Source organism: Nicotiana sylvestris, chromosome 8 (assembly GCF_000393655.2).
Source record: "Nicotiana sylvestris chromosome 8, ASM39365v2, whole genome shotgun sequence".
In the NCBI taxonomy this organism is placed as follows: domain Eukaryota; kingdom Viridiplantae; phylum Streptophyta; class Magnoliopsida; order Solanales; family Solanaceae; genus Nicotiana; species Nicotiana sylvestris.
The window spans coordinates 1,826,671-1,841,421 of NC_091064.1; the positions used below are offsets into that span (position 1 = coordinate 1,826,671).

General features: G+C 39.3%; 2 protein-coding genes across 2 annotated transcripts; one reads left to right on the forward strand and one right to left on the reverse strand.

The window, feature by feature from the left end:
- Positions 1-10,619: 10,619 nt before the first annotated feature.
- On the forward strand, positions 10,620-11,624 carry LOC104226324 (serine/threonine-protein kinase WNK8-like). Its single transcript, XM_009778290.1, has one exon. The coding sequence runs from the start codon at positions 10,620-10,622 to the stop codon at positions 11,622-11,624; it is 1,005 nt and encodes a 334-aa protein (XP_009776592.1).
- Positions 11,625-11,691: 67 nt separating this feature from the next.
- LOC104226323 (glucan endo-1,3-beta-glucosidase 4-like) lies at positions 11,692-14,067 on the reverse strand. Its single transcript, XM_009778288.2, has 5 exons — positions 13,862-14,067; positions 12,607-12,908; positions 12,309-12,498; positions 12,106-12,136; positions 11,692-12,039 (listed from the first exon to the last, which is right to left on the reverse strand). The coding sequence occupies exons 1-5, from the start codon at positions 13,950-13,952 to the stop codon at positions 11,862-11,864; spliced, it is 792 nt and encodes a 263-aa protein (XP_009776590.1). The 5' UTR covers positions 13,953-14,067; the 3' UTR covers positions 11,692-11,861.
- Positions 14,068-14,751: the final 684 nt, after the last annotated feature.

Here is a 14,751-nt window from a genome sequence, read left to right on the forward strand (position 1 = left end):
GATGAGCATGCTATTTATCGGGACCCATCCACCCCATATCTGGAACCGAGAGAAGGGAGCGAACATACGGTCTATCAAGCTTTTGAGATTGTACTGGCAGAGCAGCACGAAGAGGGAATACCCTGCCCCCAGCCTTTCTTGTCTAACGCCTCGGTTATGGTGGCCAAAGAGATGATCCGGCACGGATTTAGGCCAGGGAAGGGGCTTGGACGAACCCTTCAGGGAATAACAGAACCCATTACCTTGCCAGTCACCAAGAAACCTTTTGGACTAGGTTTCAAACCTACTCCAGCAGACGAAGAGTGGGCAAAGAAAAGGAAAAATGAGGGTTGGAAGTTACCTCGACCACTGCCGGATTTATATGCAACTTTCATCAGGCCAAGGTACGTTGAAGAAGAAGATGATGAAGTCTTCACAGCTGAGGAAATCGAGGAGATATGTGGGGCGATGAGAGAGATGCTCTACGAGGTCCACATGGTTCAACCAGGTGAAGGCACAAGCACTGCTGAGATGCTGTACATGGGGCCGAACGCCCAACTTCAAAACTGGGAGGCCACGCCATTCCCGACTAGACGGAAGTCCGGGTAGACCTGTCCTGCCACCTTTCCTGTGTCACAAGTTATCTCCAGGACATAACTTGAGCGTTTTCTTCCTTTCAATTGTTGTTTTGAATTCCTAAGTTGTAAACATTGTTGTCTTCCAACTTTCCAAAGAAAAATAAAAAAAAATCATCATTGCTTTCCCATTCTTTCTTTTGTTCTGATTTTTGTTATTTTTCCTTTTACCTTTCTTTTCAATTATAATAATGCGGCTTTAAATATGACATGCTTGCGGACTTCACGCCCAGATCACAATGAGCTATTTAACTGCGAATTAATGAACCCAGAACCAGAATATGATGCGGAAGAGGCTTTTAGGGAGATAAACCGAGAGTTGGAATATTTCGAGAATAAACCTAAGCCAAATCTGAATGACACTGAACCGGTAAATTTAGGAACCCCGGAAGAAATCCGGGAGACCAAGATAAGCATTCACACGGACAAGAAAACGCGAGAGGCGATAATTCAACTTCTTTTTGAATTTAAAGACGTGTTTGCTTGGTCATATGATGACATGCCGGGACTAGGTGTTGATCTAGTGGTTCATAAATTGCCGATTCATCCTGATTGTCCTCCAGTTCAACAAAAGCAACGAAAGTTCAAAACTGAGGTCAGTGACAAGATTAAAGAGGAGATCACCAAACAACTGAAAACGGGAGTGATTCGGGTAGTCCAATATACAACATGGTTGGCGAATGTGGTTCCAGTACCAAAAAAGGACGGGAAAACTCGGGTATGTGTAGATTACCGAGATCTGAACAGAGCAAGTCCTAAAGATAATTTCCCGCTGCCCAACATCCACATCCTCGTTGATAATTGTGCCAAACACGAGATACAGTCTTTTGTAGATTGTTACGCTGGGTATCATCAGGTATTGATGGATGAAGAGGACGCCGAGAAAACTGCCTTCACCACGCCTTGGGGCACCTACTGTTACCGAGTCATGCCGTTTGGTTTGAAGAATGCTGGGGTTACTTACATGAGGGCCATGACTGCCATTTTCCATGACATGATGCATCAGGAAATAGAGGTGTACGTGGACGATGTGATAGTCAAGTCCAGGACGCAGGATAATCACATCCAAGACTTGAGGAAATTCTTCGAGAGATTAAGGAAGTATGACTTGAAGCTGAACCCAGCCAAATGCGCTTTCGGAGTTTCGTCAGGCAAACCTTTGGGCTTCATCGTAAGCAGGAGAGGAATCGAGCTAGATCCAACTAAGATAAAATCCATCAGAGATCTACCTCCCCCGAGAACAAAGAAAGACGTGATGAGTCCGTTGGGCAGGTTGAATTACATCAGTCGGTTTATTGCCCAGATGACAAGCACGTGTGAGCCCATATTCAAGCTGTTAAGGAAAGATGCAGCGATTAAATGGACCACTGAATGTCAAGAAGCTTTTGATAAAGTCAAAGAATACCTTTCGAATCCCCCGGTCTTGGTCCCTCCAGAATCGGGAAGGCCACTTTTCTTGTATCTAACAGTCTTAGAGAACTCTTTCGGTTGCGTCCTCGGGCAACACGACGTAAACGGAAAGAAGGAGCAAGCAATCTACTACTTGAGCAAGAAATTCACCGGCTACGAGGCCAAATACACTCTGCTGGAAAGGACATGCTGCGCTCTCACATGGGTTGCTCAAAAGTTGAGACATTATCTCCAAGCCCACACTACGTTCCTCATAAGCAGGTTGGATCCTTTGAAGTATATATTTCAGAAACCAATGCCTACTGGGAGACTGGCTAAATGGCAAATCTTGCTTACGGAATTCGACATAGTCTATGTCACTCGCACGACAATGAAAGCCCAGGCGTTAGCAGATCATTTGGCCGAAAATCCGGTCGATGAGGAATACCAGCCATTGGATACCTACTTTCCAGATGAAGAAGTAAACACCGTAGAAGTGGCCGCGGAGGAAGCTCATGTTTGGAAGATGTTCTTTGATGGAGCCATGAACGCCAAGGGTGTAGGGATTGGGGAAATTTTGATCTCGCCTTCTGGTCAGCATTATCCCGCCACAGCTAGACTTCGTTTCTTTTGCACAAATAATACAGCTGAGTATGAAGCCTGCATCACGGGCATGCATATGGCAATAGATCAGGATGTCGAAGACTTACTGATTATGGGAGATTCTGACCTGATTATCCGGCAAGCTCAAGGCGAATGGGAAACTCGGGATGTCAAACTTATCCCTTACCGACAGCATGTGGAGGACCTCAGCAAGCGCTTTACATCAATAGAGTTCAGGTATATCCCGAGGTGTCACAATGAACTGGCAGATGCACTTGCTACTTTGGCTTCAATGCTACCCTACCCGGGCAACGCCCACGTCGATCCTTTGGAAATCCAAATCAAGGAAAGACACGGTTACTGCAATGTAATCGAGGCAGGATCAAATACGCAGCCGTGGTACCATGACATCAAGAGGTTCCTAAAGACACAAGAATACCCCGAGCACGCTACTGGAGATCAAAAGAGGACCATTAGGCGACATGCAAGTGGTTTCTTTCTAAGCGGTGAATTGTTGTATAAGAGGACCCCGGACCTCAATCTTCTAAGATGTGTCGATATCGAGGAGGCAAGAAAGATCATGCACGAAGTACACGCAGGTGTGTGCGGACCTCACATGAACGGTTATGTCTTAGCAAAGAAAATCCTTCGAGCAGGTTATTACTGGATGACCATGGAAAAGGATTGCTTTAGCTTCGTTCGGAAGTGTCATCAGTGTCAGGTGCACGGTGATTTGATTCATGCACCTCCCACGGAGCTGCATCCCATGTCTGCACCTTGGCCATTTGTCGCCTGGGGCATGGACGTCATTGGACCAATCGAACCGAAGGCTTCGAATGGACACAGGTTTATACTGGTTGCCATCGATTACTTCACAAAATGGGTAGAAGCTGTCACTCTCAAGTCGGTCACTAAAAAAGCTGTAGTGGATTTTGTACACTCAAATCTTATCTGTCGTTTCGGTATTCCTGCGACTATCATTACAGATAACGCAGCAAACTTGAACAGTCACTTGATGGGAGATGTATGCGAGCAATTCAAGATAACGCATAGGAATTCTACTCCTTATCGGCCGAAAGCCAATGGTGCTGTGGAAGCGGCGAACAAAAACATCAAGAAGATTTTGAGGAAAACGATCCAAAGTTCCCGACAGTGGCATGAGCAGTTACCATTTGCATTGTTGGGGTATCGCACTACGGTACGCACATCAGTAGGAGCGACTCCTTATCTTTTGGTTTATGGGACCGAGGCTGTAATACCGGCAGAGGTAGAAATTCCTTCGCTTCGAACCATTGTCGAAGCAGAAATCGAAGACAGCGAGTGGGTCAAGACTCGGTTAGAGCAATTGACTTTGATTGATGAAAAGCGAATGGCCGCGGTTTGTCACGGACAGTTGTACCAACGAAGGATGGCCCGTGCTTACAACAAGAAAGTCCGACCCAGGAATTTCGAAATAGGTCAGCTGGTACTGAGGCGTATTCTGCCGCATCATGAGGAAGCAAAAGGGAAGTTTGCTCCAAATTGGAAAGGCCCATACATCATAAGGAAGATATTGCCGAGAGGAGCATTGTATTTAGGTGATATCGAAGGAAATGACCCCGACACAGCAGTAAATGCGGATGCAGTCAAGAGATACTACGTCTGAATTATACTCCAGTAGTCTTGACACATTTGAAATGATGAAGGTTTTATTCCCCACTACTCCCCAAACACTACGCAATTCTCTCTACAAACCTTTGAGCCGCTTACAAAAAAAAAAAAACATTGATTGAGGCCTGAACTACGTTTGACTTGATTCCGAAAGGATACGTAGGCAGCCTCTCCCTGAGGTTCAGTCACACCAACAATAAAATCCCATTCACCCTGAAATTGAAACTGGGGCACGTCGAGCAGTTTAGAAGTTAGTATCATCTGCCTCTCTTTACCAAGCACAAGCTTTCAGATCAATTATCAAAGATAGTGGGAAACCAATAAGCGTCACAAATGGAGACTGGCACACTCTGAATCGAGAAAGAAACAAAATGAGAGAGTCTCGTCGGTGAAAACCTTCGGGCACCACGAGGCGACGGGAGTAGAGAAACCAAAATGAGAGAGCTTGTTTAGTAAAAACTTGCAAAGAGTGCTATCAAGCGATGACAGGAAGAGAAATGAGAGAGGTCAGCTGGCGAAAACCCGCAAAGGGCGCTGTTGGTCGAAAAGAATGACTCCACCCCAAGGAGGTCTCGGCAAAGCTCCACCAGTTTGGAATCACAGATCCGTTCTGGTTCAGGGAAACGCAAGTCTATGGAAGGTCAGGCGTCCAGTCCAAAGAGCATGTCATGTCATTAAAGCTAGCATTATCTTCCTCGGATAAGTCTTTCTCGTCCCGAAGGGGGCACTCCTTTTCTGAAATTCGTTTTATCTTTTCTTTGTTTTTCTTCGAATTTCTTTTATGTTTAAGCCCAAGTTCTAGATGTACCGGAAAGGACAGGTGGCAGGTTTGGTTGCACGGAATTCCATTTCATGAAGGAAAACGCCTCATTTCGTTGGTACGATTGCCCAAGCCTGATGAATCATGATGTTTGATGGTGTTTAAAGTAAAGAGGAAAGAGAGAAATCTTCCCCAGCAAGTCCGCCTTCAGACGAATCCCCACAGAGTCTCCCTTTGTACAAATCCCCACAGAGTCTCTCCTTGTACAATCTCCCACAGAGTCTCCCCAATAAAAAAAAAAAAATGGAATCTCCCCAGCACATCCCCAGCGAGTCCCTTTGTAAAAATTCCCCAAAGATCTTACCCCAACCAAGCCTAGAAAGCCCGCTGCGAAACAATTACCCAGCATGCCCCATTGTACAAAGATCCACACAAAGAATACACTTTGTAAATATTCCCCCATAGGACTTCCTTTTGTACAAATCCCCACAGAATACCTCCAATAAAATCCCCGTTGAGAACCTCCAAGCAAAACGGGACACAGAAAAAAAAAAAAAAAAAGGGCCTTACGAGGCAAATCATCACAGAACCTGGAAATACAAGCCTGAGCAGTCTAAAGGGTTTCGACATATGAATCAAATCAATGGCGGGACTTCGCAACAGAAATGAAGACGCAACAAAGCAACCGGGAACGATCAAGGTCACCAAACCGACCGTCATTTCCGAACTAACAATTGTTCTTTGTCTGAAAAGTTGAAACAGGTTTAATCCAAGACAATCGTGCAAGAAGCAGGTGTCGCCCAAAGGAGAAGGTACATGGGTACAAGAAATATTTTGGCAATAAGGAATTCACTCGAAAGGTAAGTTTCCACGAAACTCCCTTTTGTCTTTTACTAAAACAAGAAAATTCAAAAAAGAGGTCAGTTGTTTGTTCTCGAATTTTGCCCCCAGCTAATCACCATTAGGGTTTTAAACCCTAAAGTGAATTTTTCCTTTAATCAGCATTAGGGTTTTAAACCCTAAACTGAATTTTTTCCTTTAGTCAGCATTAGGGTTTTAAACCCTAAACTGAGCTTTTCCATGCAGTCAGCATTAGGGTTTAAACCCTAAACTGAACTCTTTCCTTTCAGCCAGCATTAGGGTTTTAAACCCTAAACTGAGCTTTTCCATGCAGTCAGCATTAGAGTTTTAAACCCTAAACTGAACTCTTTCCTTTCAGCCAGCATTAGGGTTTTAAACCCTAAACTAAGCTTTTCCTTTAGTCAGCATTAGGGCTTTAAACCCTAAACTGAATTTTTTCCTTTAGTCAGCATTAGGGTTTTAAACCCTAAACTGAGCTTTTCCATTTAGTCAGCATTAGGGTTTTAAACTCTAAACTGAACTCTTTCCTTTCAGCCAGCATTAGGGTTTTAAACCCTAAACTGAGCTTTTCCATGCAGTTAGCATTAGGGTTTTAAACCCTAAACTAAGTTTTTCCATTTAGTCAGCATTAGGGTTTTAAACCCTAAATTGAGTTTTTCCATTTAGTCAGCATTAGGGTTTTAAACCCTAAACTGAACTCTTTCCTTTCAGCCATCATTAGGGTTTTAAACCTTAAACTGAACTTTTTCCATTCAGCCAACATTAGGGTTTTAAACCCTAAACTGAGCTTTTCCATTCAATCAGCATTAGGGTTTTAAACCCTAAACTGAATTTTTCCTTTAGTCAGCATTAGGGTTTTAAACCCTAAACTGAACTTTTTCCATTCAGCCAGCATTAGGGTTTTAAACCCTAAACTGAGCTTTTCCATGCAATCAGCATTAGGGTTTTAAACCCTAAACTGATTTTTTCCTTTAGTCAGCATTAGGGTTTTAAACCCTAAACTGAACTTTTTTCCATTCAGCCAGCATTAGGGTTTTAAACCCTAAACTGAGCTTTTCCATGCAATCAGCATTAGGGTTTTAAACCCTAAACTGAATTTTTCCTTTAGTCAGCATTAGGGTTTTAAACCCTAAACTGAACTTTTTCCATTCAGCCAGCATTAGGGTTTTAAACCCTAAACTGAGCTTTTCCATGCAATCAGCATTAGGGTTTTAAACCCTAAACTGAATTTTTCCTTTAGTCAGCATTAGGGTTTTAAACCCTAAACTGAACTTTTCCATTCAGCCAGCATTAGGGTTTTAAACCCTAAACTGAGCTTTTCCATGCAATCAACATTAGGGTTTTAAACCCTAAACTGAATTTTTCCTTTAGTCAGCATTAGGGCTTTAAACCCTAAACTGAACTTTTTCCATTCAGCCAGCATTAGGGTTTTAAACCCTAAACTAAGCTTTTCCATGCAATCAGCATTAGGGTTTTAAACCCTAAACTGAATTTTTCCTTTAGTCAGCATTAGGGTTTTAAACCCTAAACTGAACCTTTTCCATTCAGCCAGCATTAGGGTTTTAAACCCTAAACTGAGCTTTTCCATGCAATCAGCATTAGGGTTTTAAACCCTAAACTGAATTTTTCCTTCAGTCAGCATTAGAGTTTTAAACCCTAAACTGAACTCTTTCCTTTCAGCCAGCATTAGGGTTTTAAACCCTAAACTGAGCTTTTCCTTGCAGTTAGCATTAGGGTTTTAAACCCTAAACTGAATTTTTCCTTTAGTCAGCACTAGGGTTTTAAACCCTAAACTGAGTTTTTCCCTTTAGTCAGCATTAGGGTTTTAAACCCTAAACTGAATTTTTCCTTCAGCCAGCATTAGGGTTTTAAACCCTAAACTGAACTGTTTCCTGTAGTCAGCATTAGGGTTTTAAAACCCTTAAGCTGAACTTTTCCCTAGTTGGTCAGTATTAGAGTTTCAACTCTAAAACTGAACTTCTCCCCAGCTAGTCGGTATTAGGGCTCCAACCCTAAACTGAGCATTTTTATCTTCCTTCACCAATTTTATGAACTTCTTGGCGAATAATTCACGAAATTTTCCTAGTGAAACTGGGGCAGAAAATTTCGTTCGTTTGTTTGTTTTCTCCTGCAGGTCTAACCTCAAGCCACACGGATCGAAATGACCCACGAGATGAGTCTCAACTCAGAATCAAAGAAGAAAAAGACAAAAAGAAGATATCCCGAGACATCAGAGTGAATGGAAGGCGGATCGACTCCAACATTTGATTTGAGGCCCTGACCTCTGCCAGTCGCGTTTCACTCAGTATCCCAAAGATTGAACAAGTCGCCGCAACTCGCAAGCATCAAGATTCGGATCAAAGTCTCCAAGCACAATCAGCTAAGACCCAAGATCAAGTCGTAAAAGAATCATAGATAGGAATCTTGTAACTCGCAGTTTGACATGCATATAAGTAGTTAGTCCGTTTTGGGCCAAGCCCGGACGGTTTTCTCCAAAAGGCCTCACACCGTTAAGAGTTCCATACACCTTATATGTTGACTTCCAATCTTACTAATGTGGAACTTTGTTCACACACCCAACAAAAAGAAAGATATTTTGCTTTTTTTATTATAAAGAAAATAGATTAACCAAAAACTTTTAAATCGATAAGAGTCGATTTCCCTTTTAAAATTATTTAAGAACCCATCCAATTTGAATTATTTTACTTTATTTAACAATTTTAATTTATTGTTGCTCCTTCTTTAATAATTTTCGAACTAATTTCGTAATTAATATTCCTCCGTGTGACTAAACAAAACAATGTTCTTTTTTTATATTTTAGAAGTAACCACATTTTGATTTTACAGTGTATTATTGCCTTTATAAAGAATCTAGAAAAATTTTGAAGTTCAAATCTCTTATATCTTTCAATCCAAGTCAAATAAGGAAAATAATTGTAGGAAAGATTAATCCAAACTGAATTAGGAAATCTTTACCGTGAAGGCAGCAAGGGCGGCTCCGTAAAATTGGTGGCCTAAAACCAAACTTTAATAAGAGGTCTTATACTTTTTTTATTAGTACGTATACATACATATATGCAAAAAATTTAATCTTGCCATTTTCTTCATACTTGTTGTTTATAGCATATATTCATAAATGACATAGTCTTTAACTTCACATAGTAATATAATTATTTATATTAGAAAAGGAAAATTTAAATAAATGAGATATTAGACATGTATTTGCAATATGTTACCTTTGATATTGTTGTAGAAAATATATTTACTAATATGAAGATTTAAGTAGTTTAATTCAAAGTTTTAAAAATATTTTTACTGTTTAAGAGTGGACACCTTTCTTTCCTTTTTACAACTTTTTGTACTTTATTATTTTTTCTACAAACATTAATATTTTCTAATTTGAAATAAAGTTATAAAATTCATTATTAAAAATTTTGGGGACCTAAATCAAGGCTTTACTAGTCTCCTACTAGAGCCACATATCCGCCCCTGAGATTCTCAATAAAATTTATACAGTCTCACTTAAAATAAGGCAACAATGACAAGAGTATTAAAGGCAGCGAGTTTGTTATTCAGTTACCAAATATGAATGAAGCTGGTTGAACAGTACGTTTATTGTGGGGCAATAGTATGTAAATAATTGTTGATTGTCATGAGGGGCGGCTCAACAAAACTAGTGGCCTAAACCAAAATATATTAAAAAGACCCTGAAACGTCTTTTATAAAATTCATATAATACTGAGACACAAAAAAAAAACCTACATGACTTTGATATAGTGGTGGGAGCACAACTCATGATGTATGAGTTAGGTGCGCGTCATATGGTATTGAATTTTTCCCTTAAGTGAAAGTGGTAAAGAGTGAGCTCATTATTCATCTTGTTTTGAACCTTGCGACATTTGCCTCGGGGATTTCTTAGTTAAAAAAGATGAGACACAAAAAAACTTGCTTTCTGGTATGTGGTTCAATCAAATGTGACCAAAAAAAATAGTTAATTTAGAGAATTGGAGTTGAAATTAGAACGTAAAATCGTAAGAACCATGAGACTATACATAAAGAAAGAAAAATAAAATTGATGAGAAGGTAAATATATTATTTAATTTAGTGAATTTTTTTTTCCAATTAACTCACTCGATCTTACGTCTACCAAATATTAAAAATTATTAAAATTTAAAATCTTTTATTAATAATTATATAAATATAAATATTATATAATAATATAATAATACTTTTTATTTTTGGGGCCTTAATTATTGGGGCTTAAGGGCTTCACTTGCCCTGCCCTAGAACCGCCCTCGGAAGGCAGAAGCTTCTAATTTTATGAAAGAAAGGAAAAAATAATTGGAACGGAATATTGAAATCCTAACTTTTCACTAATCCTACTTTAACTCAATTAAGGAAGTATTTTCACTAATCCTATATAACTACTAAGTTCGAAATAAAAAGAAATATTACGCCTGCCTTCACTATATTTTACCTACATTAATCTCATCATTCGGCACTCAATTTCATCGTTTTTTCATTCTGTTTAATGCATAAATTCATGAGATGAAAAGGTTGAGATTATCCTAATCAATGTCTCATATTAAGCTATCGAACATCATGCGTTTTCAGCCAAATTTGTCGTTAGTTATGGATTCTTTTACAGCTGCAATCGAAGCATTCTTTGAACACCCGCTTTGATCTTTTTTCCTCTGTGTTTCCAATCTCTTTGTTTTCTTCAAGTCGGAATTTTAGCTACGATGGATTACGGGTTACACAAAGTTGAAGAGAAATCTCCATGTGGTAGGTTCGTTAGATATAGTGACGTGTTAGGTGAAGGCGCTTTTAAAGAGGTGTACCTAGGGTTTGATCAAGTTCAAAACATTGAAATTGCGTGGAACCAAATAAGTTTTCATGGAGAAGATGGTGAAGCATTATTAAAAACCCCAGAAAAGTTGTTCTCTGAGGCTGTTCTATTGCAATCTTTAAACCATGAGAGGGTTATGAAGTGCCTCTCTTACTGGTTTGATTCCGAGGCAAAAACTCTAAACATGATCACAGAATTATTCCCTTCGGGCAGTTTGACAAAGTATATGTTGAAGAGTAATAACGGGACTGGTATTGACTTGAGGAATATTAAGAACTGGGGTAGGCAGATTCTTGAAGGTTTGAGCTTTCTTCATGGACAGAACCCGAAGATCATTCATAGAGACATCAAGTGTGATAATATTTTTGTTCAGAGTGGTGGCAAACAGGTTAAGCTTGGAGATTTTGGGTTAGCGATTCGTCTTATGGAGGGTGATTTCGTCACAGAGGTTAAGGGAACGCCTCAATTCATGGCTCCTGAGTGCTACGATGGTGAATACAATGAACTGGTGGATATATATGCATTCGGGATGTGTCTTCTTGAGATGGTTACTGGTGAATATCCATATAGGGAATGCAACAATCAAGGGCAAATACTTAGGAAAGTGTATATCACTGGTGAAAAGCCTGCATCTCTTGGAAAGGTTAAAGACTCAAGAGTGAAGGATATCATTGAGAAATGTTTACTTCCCATGTCTGTTAGGCCGTCCGCAGACGAGTTGCTGGATGATCCATTCTTTCTGTACAATGGTGGATCATCAACAATGGAGGCTTGTGCTCCTACTGCCAGTTTTGTAGTTAGTCATCCTTTCAGGGGAATACAGTGTTGTGCAAGGGATATTAAGAATTTATATAGGATGAATCGCGCACTTTCTAGTTTAGGAATAAGGCGTAGTTGATTGATTGATTCTTTTACAGACATTTTATCTTGGAGAAAGTTTAGTGTAATTAATGGAACCTTCAAAATGTAAGTATTGCCTTTTCATTTAAACAGTTTCATAATGGAAAAGGAAAAGACAGTTTCATATTTCTTTGACATATTTTCTTGTATTCTGAATCTGTTTTCTTCCTTTTGAGTTTTGCCTTTTCATTTAAACTTTCCAATTCTTGCTTTTGAGACATTGTTTTGACCAATATTATGAAATTAGCTTCAGTATTAAGGCGAGCAGTATCACAAGGTAAGCTAAAATGTAGAAGTGATAAGTTAACAAGCTACTTGTCGCGACAGCTGATGAGGTAGATGGTGTGATTGGTCCAGCGCCAAATACTCTCGATCCACTTGCATTACTTATGTTCAAAATAGATGCATTTGTGCTGTAAAATTCCCAAGATTTGTCAGAATTTCTCTGTTAAAGAAAAGAAGTATAAGAATTAAGTTACCTTGTTGATGGATATTGACATGAACCTCTACCTGCACACAAAGTAAGAACTTAATAATGTTGACAGACATAATATAATTAAAGTAATTAAAAGACTGTTCTCTTTAACCGTTTAAACTTTTAAATGAAATGGTGACGCATTTCAATAAGTAACACGTCATCAACGACATAGTACTTGACTAATAACAAATGTAACTAGCTTACTGGGGTCAGTGTTGGTAGCAATAGCAGTGCCATCAAAATTGCAGCTATTTGGAATTGGATTTTTCTGGTAGTAGTTGTTGAATGCATGCGAAGCATGATCTCGGAGAGTGTTTGGTATGTAGCAGCTGCCACTAGGCTGAATTGCTGAGCAGTCAGCACCACCATAGCCACAAGCATAGTCTAAAGCAACCTGCAATTATAGCGAATCCAGGATTTAAAGTCAATCGATTATAAAGTCCGGACTAGATACAGTGGGTTCTTTTGAACTTTTTGCGTCTAGTCTAGATCCGCCACTAACCTGCAGAGCAATTTGTGAAGCAGCTCGGCTAGCAATACACCAGCTCGCGCCTGAAGACACCGGAGAATTGGCTATCGGTGTCATTACTGAATTAGTCGGCCCAGTGGGAGTCGAATCAGGATTTGAGATTGTTGGATTCAGGACAGGAGTAGATGTGGTAGGATTTCCTGTTGGAACTGTTGTTATAGGAGTTGTAATATCCTTTTTGCTACTAGAAATTGTGTTAGACTTCTCAAATTTCTCCTCTACTTGGTGTAACATTTTCTTCTGCTCTATGAATTCTTTTGGTGGTGCATTTGAACCTGTAAGGAGCAAAGGAACTTTTATTGTCAAAACAAAATACTAGTTAAAGTGCATCAAAATTTTATATTTGAGAACAAACTATTGTAACCTACGGGCGACGGGGAGCCTGGAGCAACAGTAAAGTTGTATCCATGTGACCTATAGGTCACAGGTTCGAGCCGTAAAATTAGCTATTGATGATTGTGTCAAGGTGGCTTCCTACATTACACCCCTTGGGGTGCGGCCTTCCTCGTACCCTGGGTGAATGGGGATGCTTTGTGTACCGGGCTGCTCGACGACTATTGTAACCTATAGGGATGACATTTCTGGTTTTATGTAATTATGACTACTTTATAAACTTTAGGTAATACTCCTATAAGTTACCGGAAATAGTTATCTCTACAAGAAATGTAGTTGTACACCCCCCACCCCCCCCCCACCCCACCCCCCCAAAAAAAACTATTGTTGCTCGGATTCTTCAGATCACCGGGGGCATATTGAATCCTCGAAAAATAGTGTATTTTTTGGAAGTATCTGACACGGTAAAACAACATTTTTGGAGAGTCTGCTGCAACATAGCTCAGAAGACCTAACGGCTTGAATATCTAATTATGTGTAAAATGTGAAAAGAAATCTAGAATGGTTCTGTTTAACTATGGTGTACGGACTCTCCAAAATACTGCCACACTAGCATCGGATCCTTCAAAAATATACTACTTTTAGAGGATCCAACATGCACCCGACGATATTTTCGAAGAATCCGAGCATTATAGCTGTTTAGCAGAGTTGAAGTAGCATATTCTTTTAAAGAAAAGAGCTGCAACTACTACTTCCTAAGTTTGACCTTAAACTTAACATGCAAATTCTATGAATTTAATTACAAAGCAGAGGAATAATAGAAGAATATAACAAAGAATAAGATACCCTTTTGTAAAAGAAACTTGTGCAAATGAAAGAGATAAGGTTCATTCACCTGAACAGATACAAAGAGAACTGAGTTGAATAAATATAAGACTGCTGAGAATTCTTGTACTTATTGTTCTAAAGTTTCCAACTTTCTTCATCTTCTTTTGTACTATTAAATTCTGCTCTTAGTTTCCCCTGAAAGTGATGAGGACAAACCAGACCATGTCAAAAACAAGAAACCATGATTACTTTCTAGCAAAGCAGATGTTGTTTTGTGTATATATACCTATAGGTTTTAATTTATATAGCAGAAAATGTAAAGAACTTTATAATATCAATATATCTAGTAACACTCATTTTTAGGATATTGATCTCTTCTTCTTCTTTTTTTTTTTTTAATAAATGGTTACTTGTAATTTTTATTTAGCTGATTCGATAGTAAAAATGGCAGCTCGATGCATAAAGTATTTCGTGTTCGCGTAGAGTTTGAGGAAGATCCACGTCCCAAGGAGTATGATGTAGACACCCTATCCTAATACAGTATTAGTGTCTGCTTCTATGGCTAATTTGATAGTTAAAGAATTTTTACAAGAAACCATGATTACCTTCCAGCAAAGCAGATGATTTACTTTATATACACAGAAAAAGTTAAGAATTTTTACAATATCAGTATATTTTAACCTGTTGTACCAGATAACTTGTCTTCTTTTTCTAGTTTTAGATTTTATTTTTTATGAACGATTATCAATAATTATCATGTAGCGATCCGATAGTATGAAATTCTTATTTTTGTCAGTGGCAGATATAGGTTGTGAGTTATGGGTGCTCAAGCACCCATTACTTTTGGTGCCAAACACTATTATTTATAACAAAAAATTGATAATTTATATAAATATATGAACTAAGGACCGAAAGGGAGGTCTCATTTTCGCATTTGATCCTGGAAGAAGGGAAAGC

Coding starts and splice junctions, on each gene's coding strand:
- LOC104226324 (XM_009778290.1), top strand. CDS start 10,620: ATGGATTACGGGTTACACAAAGTTGAAGAGAAATCTCCATGTGGTAGG.
- LOC104226323 (XM_009778288.2), bottom strand. CDS start 13,952: ATGAAGAAAGTTGGAAACTTTAGAACAATAAGTACAAGAATTCTCAGC. Junction 12,137..12,308: donor TGCTACCAACACTGACCCCA/GTAAGCTAGTTA, acceptor CTTTGTGTGCAG/GTAGAGGTTCATGTCAATAT. Junction 12,040..12,105: donor TGTCAATATCCATCAACAAG/GTAACTTAATTC, acceptor GGAATTTTACAG/CACAAATGCATCTATTTTGA.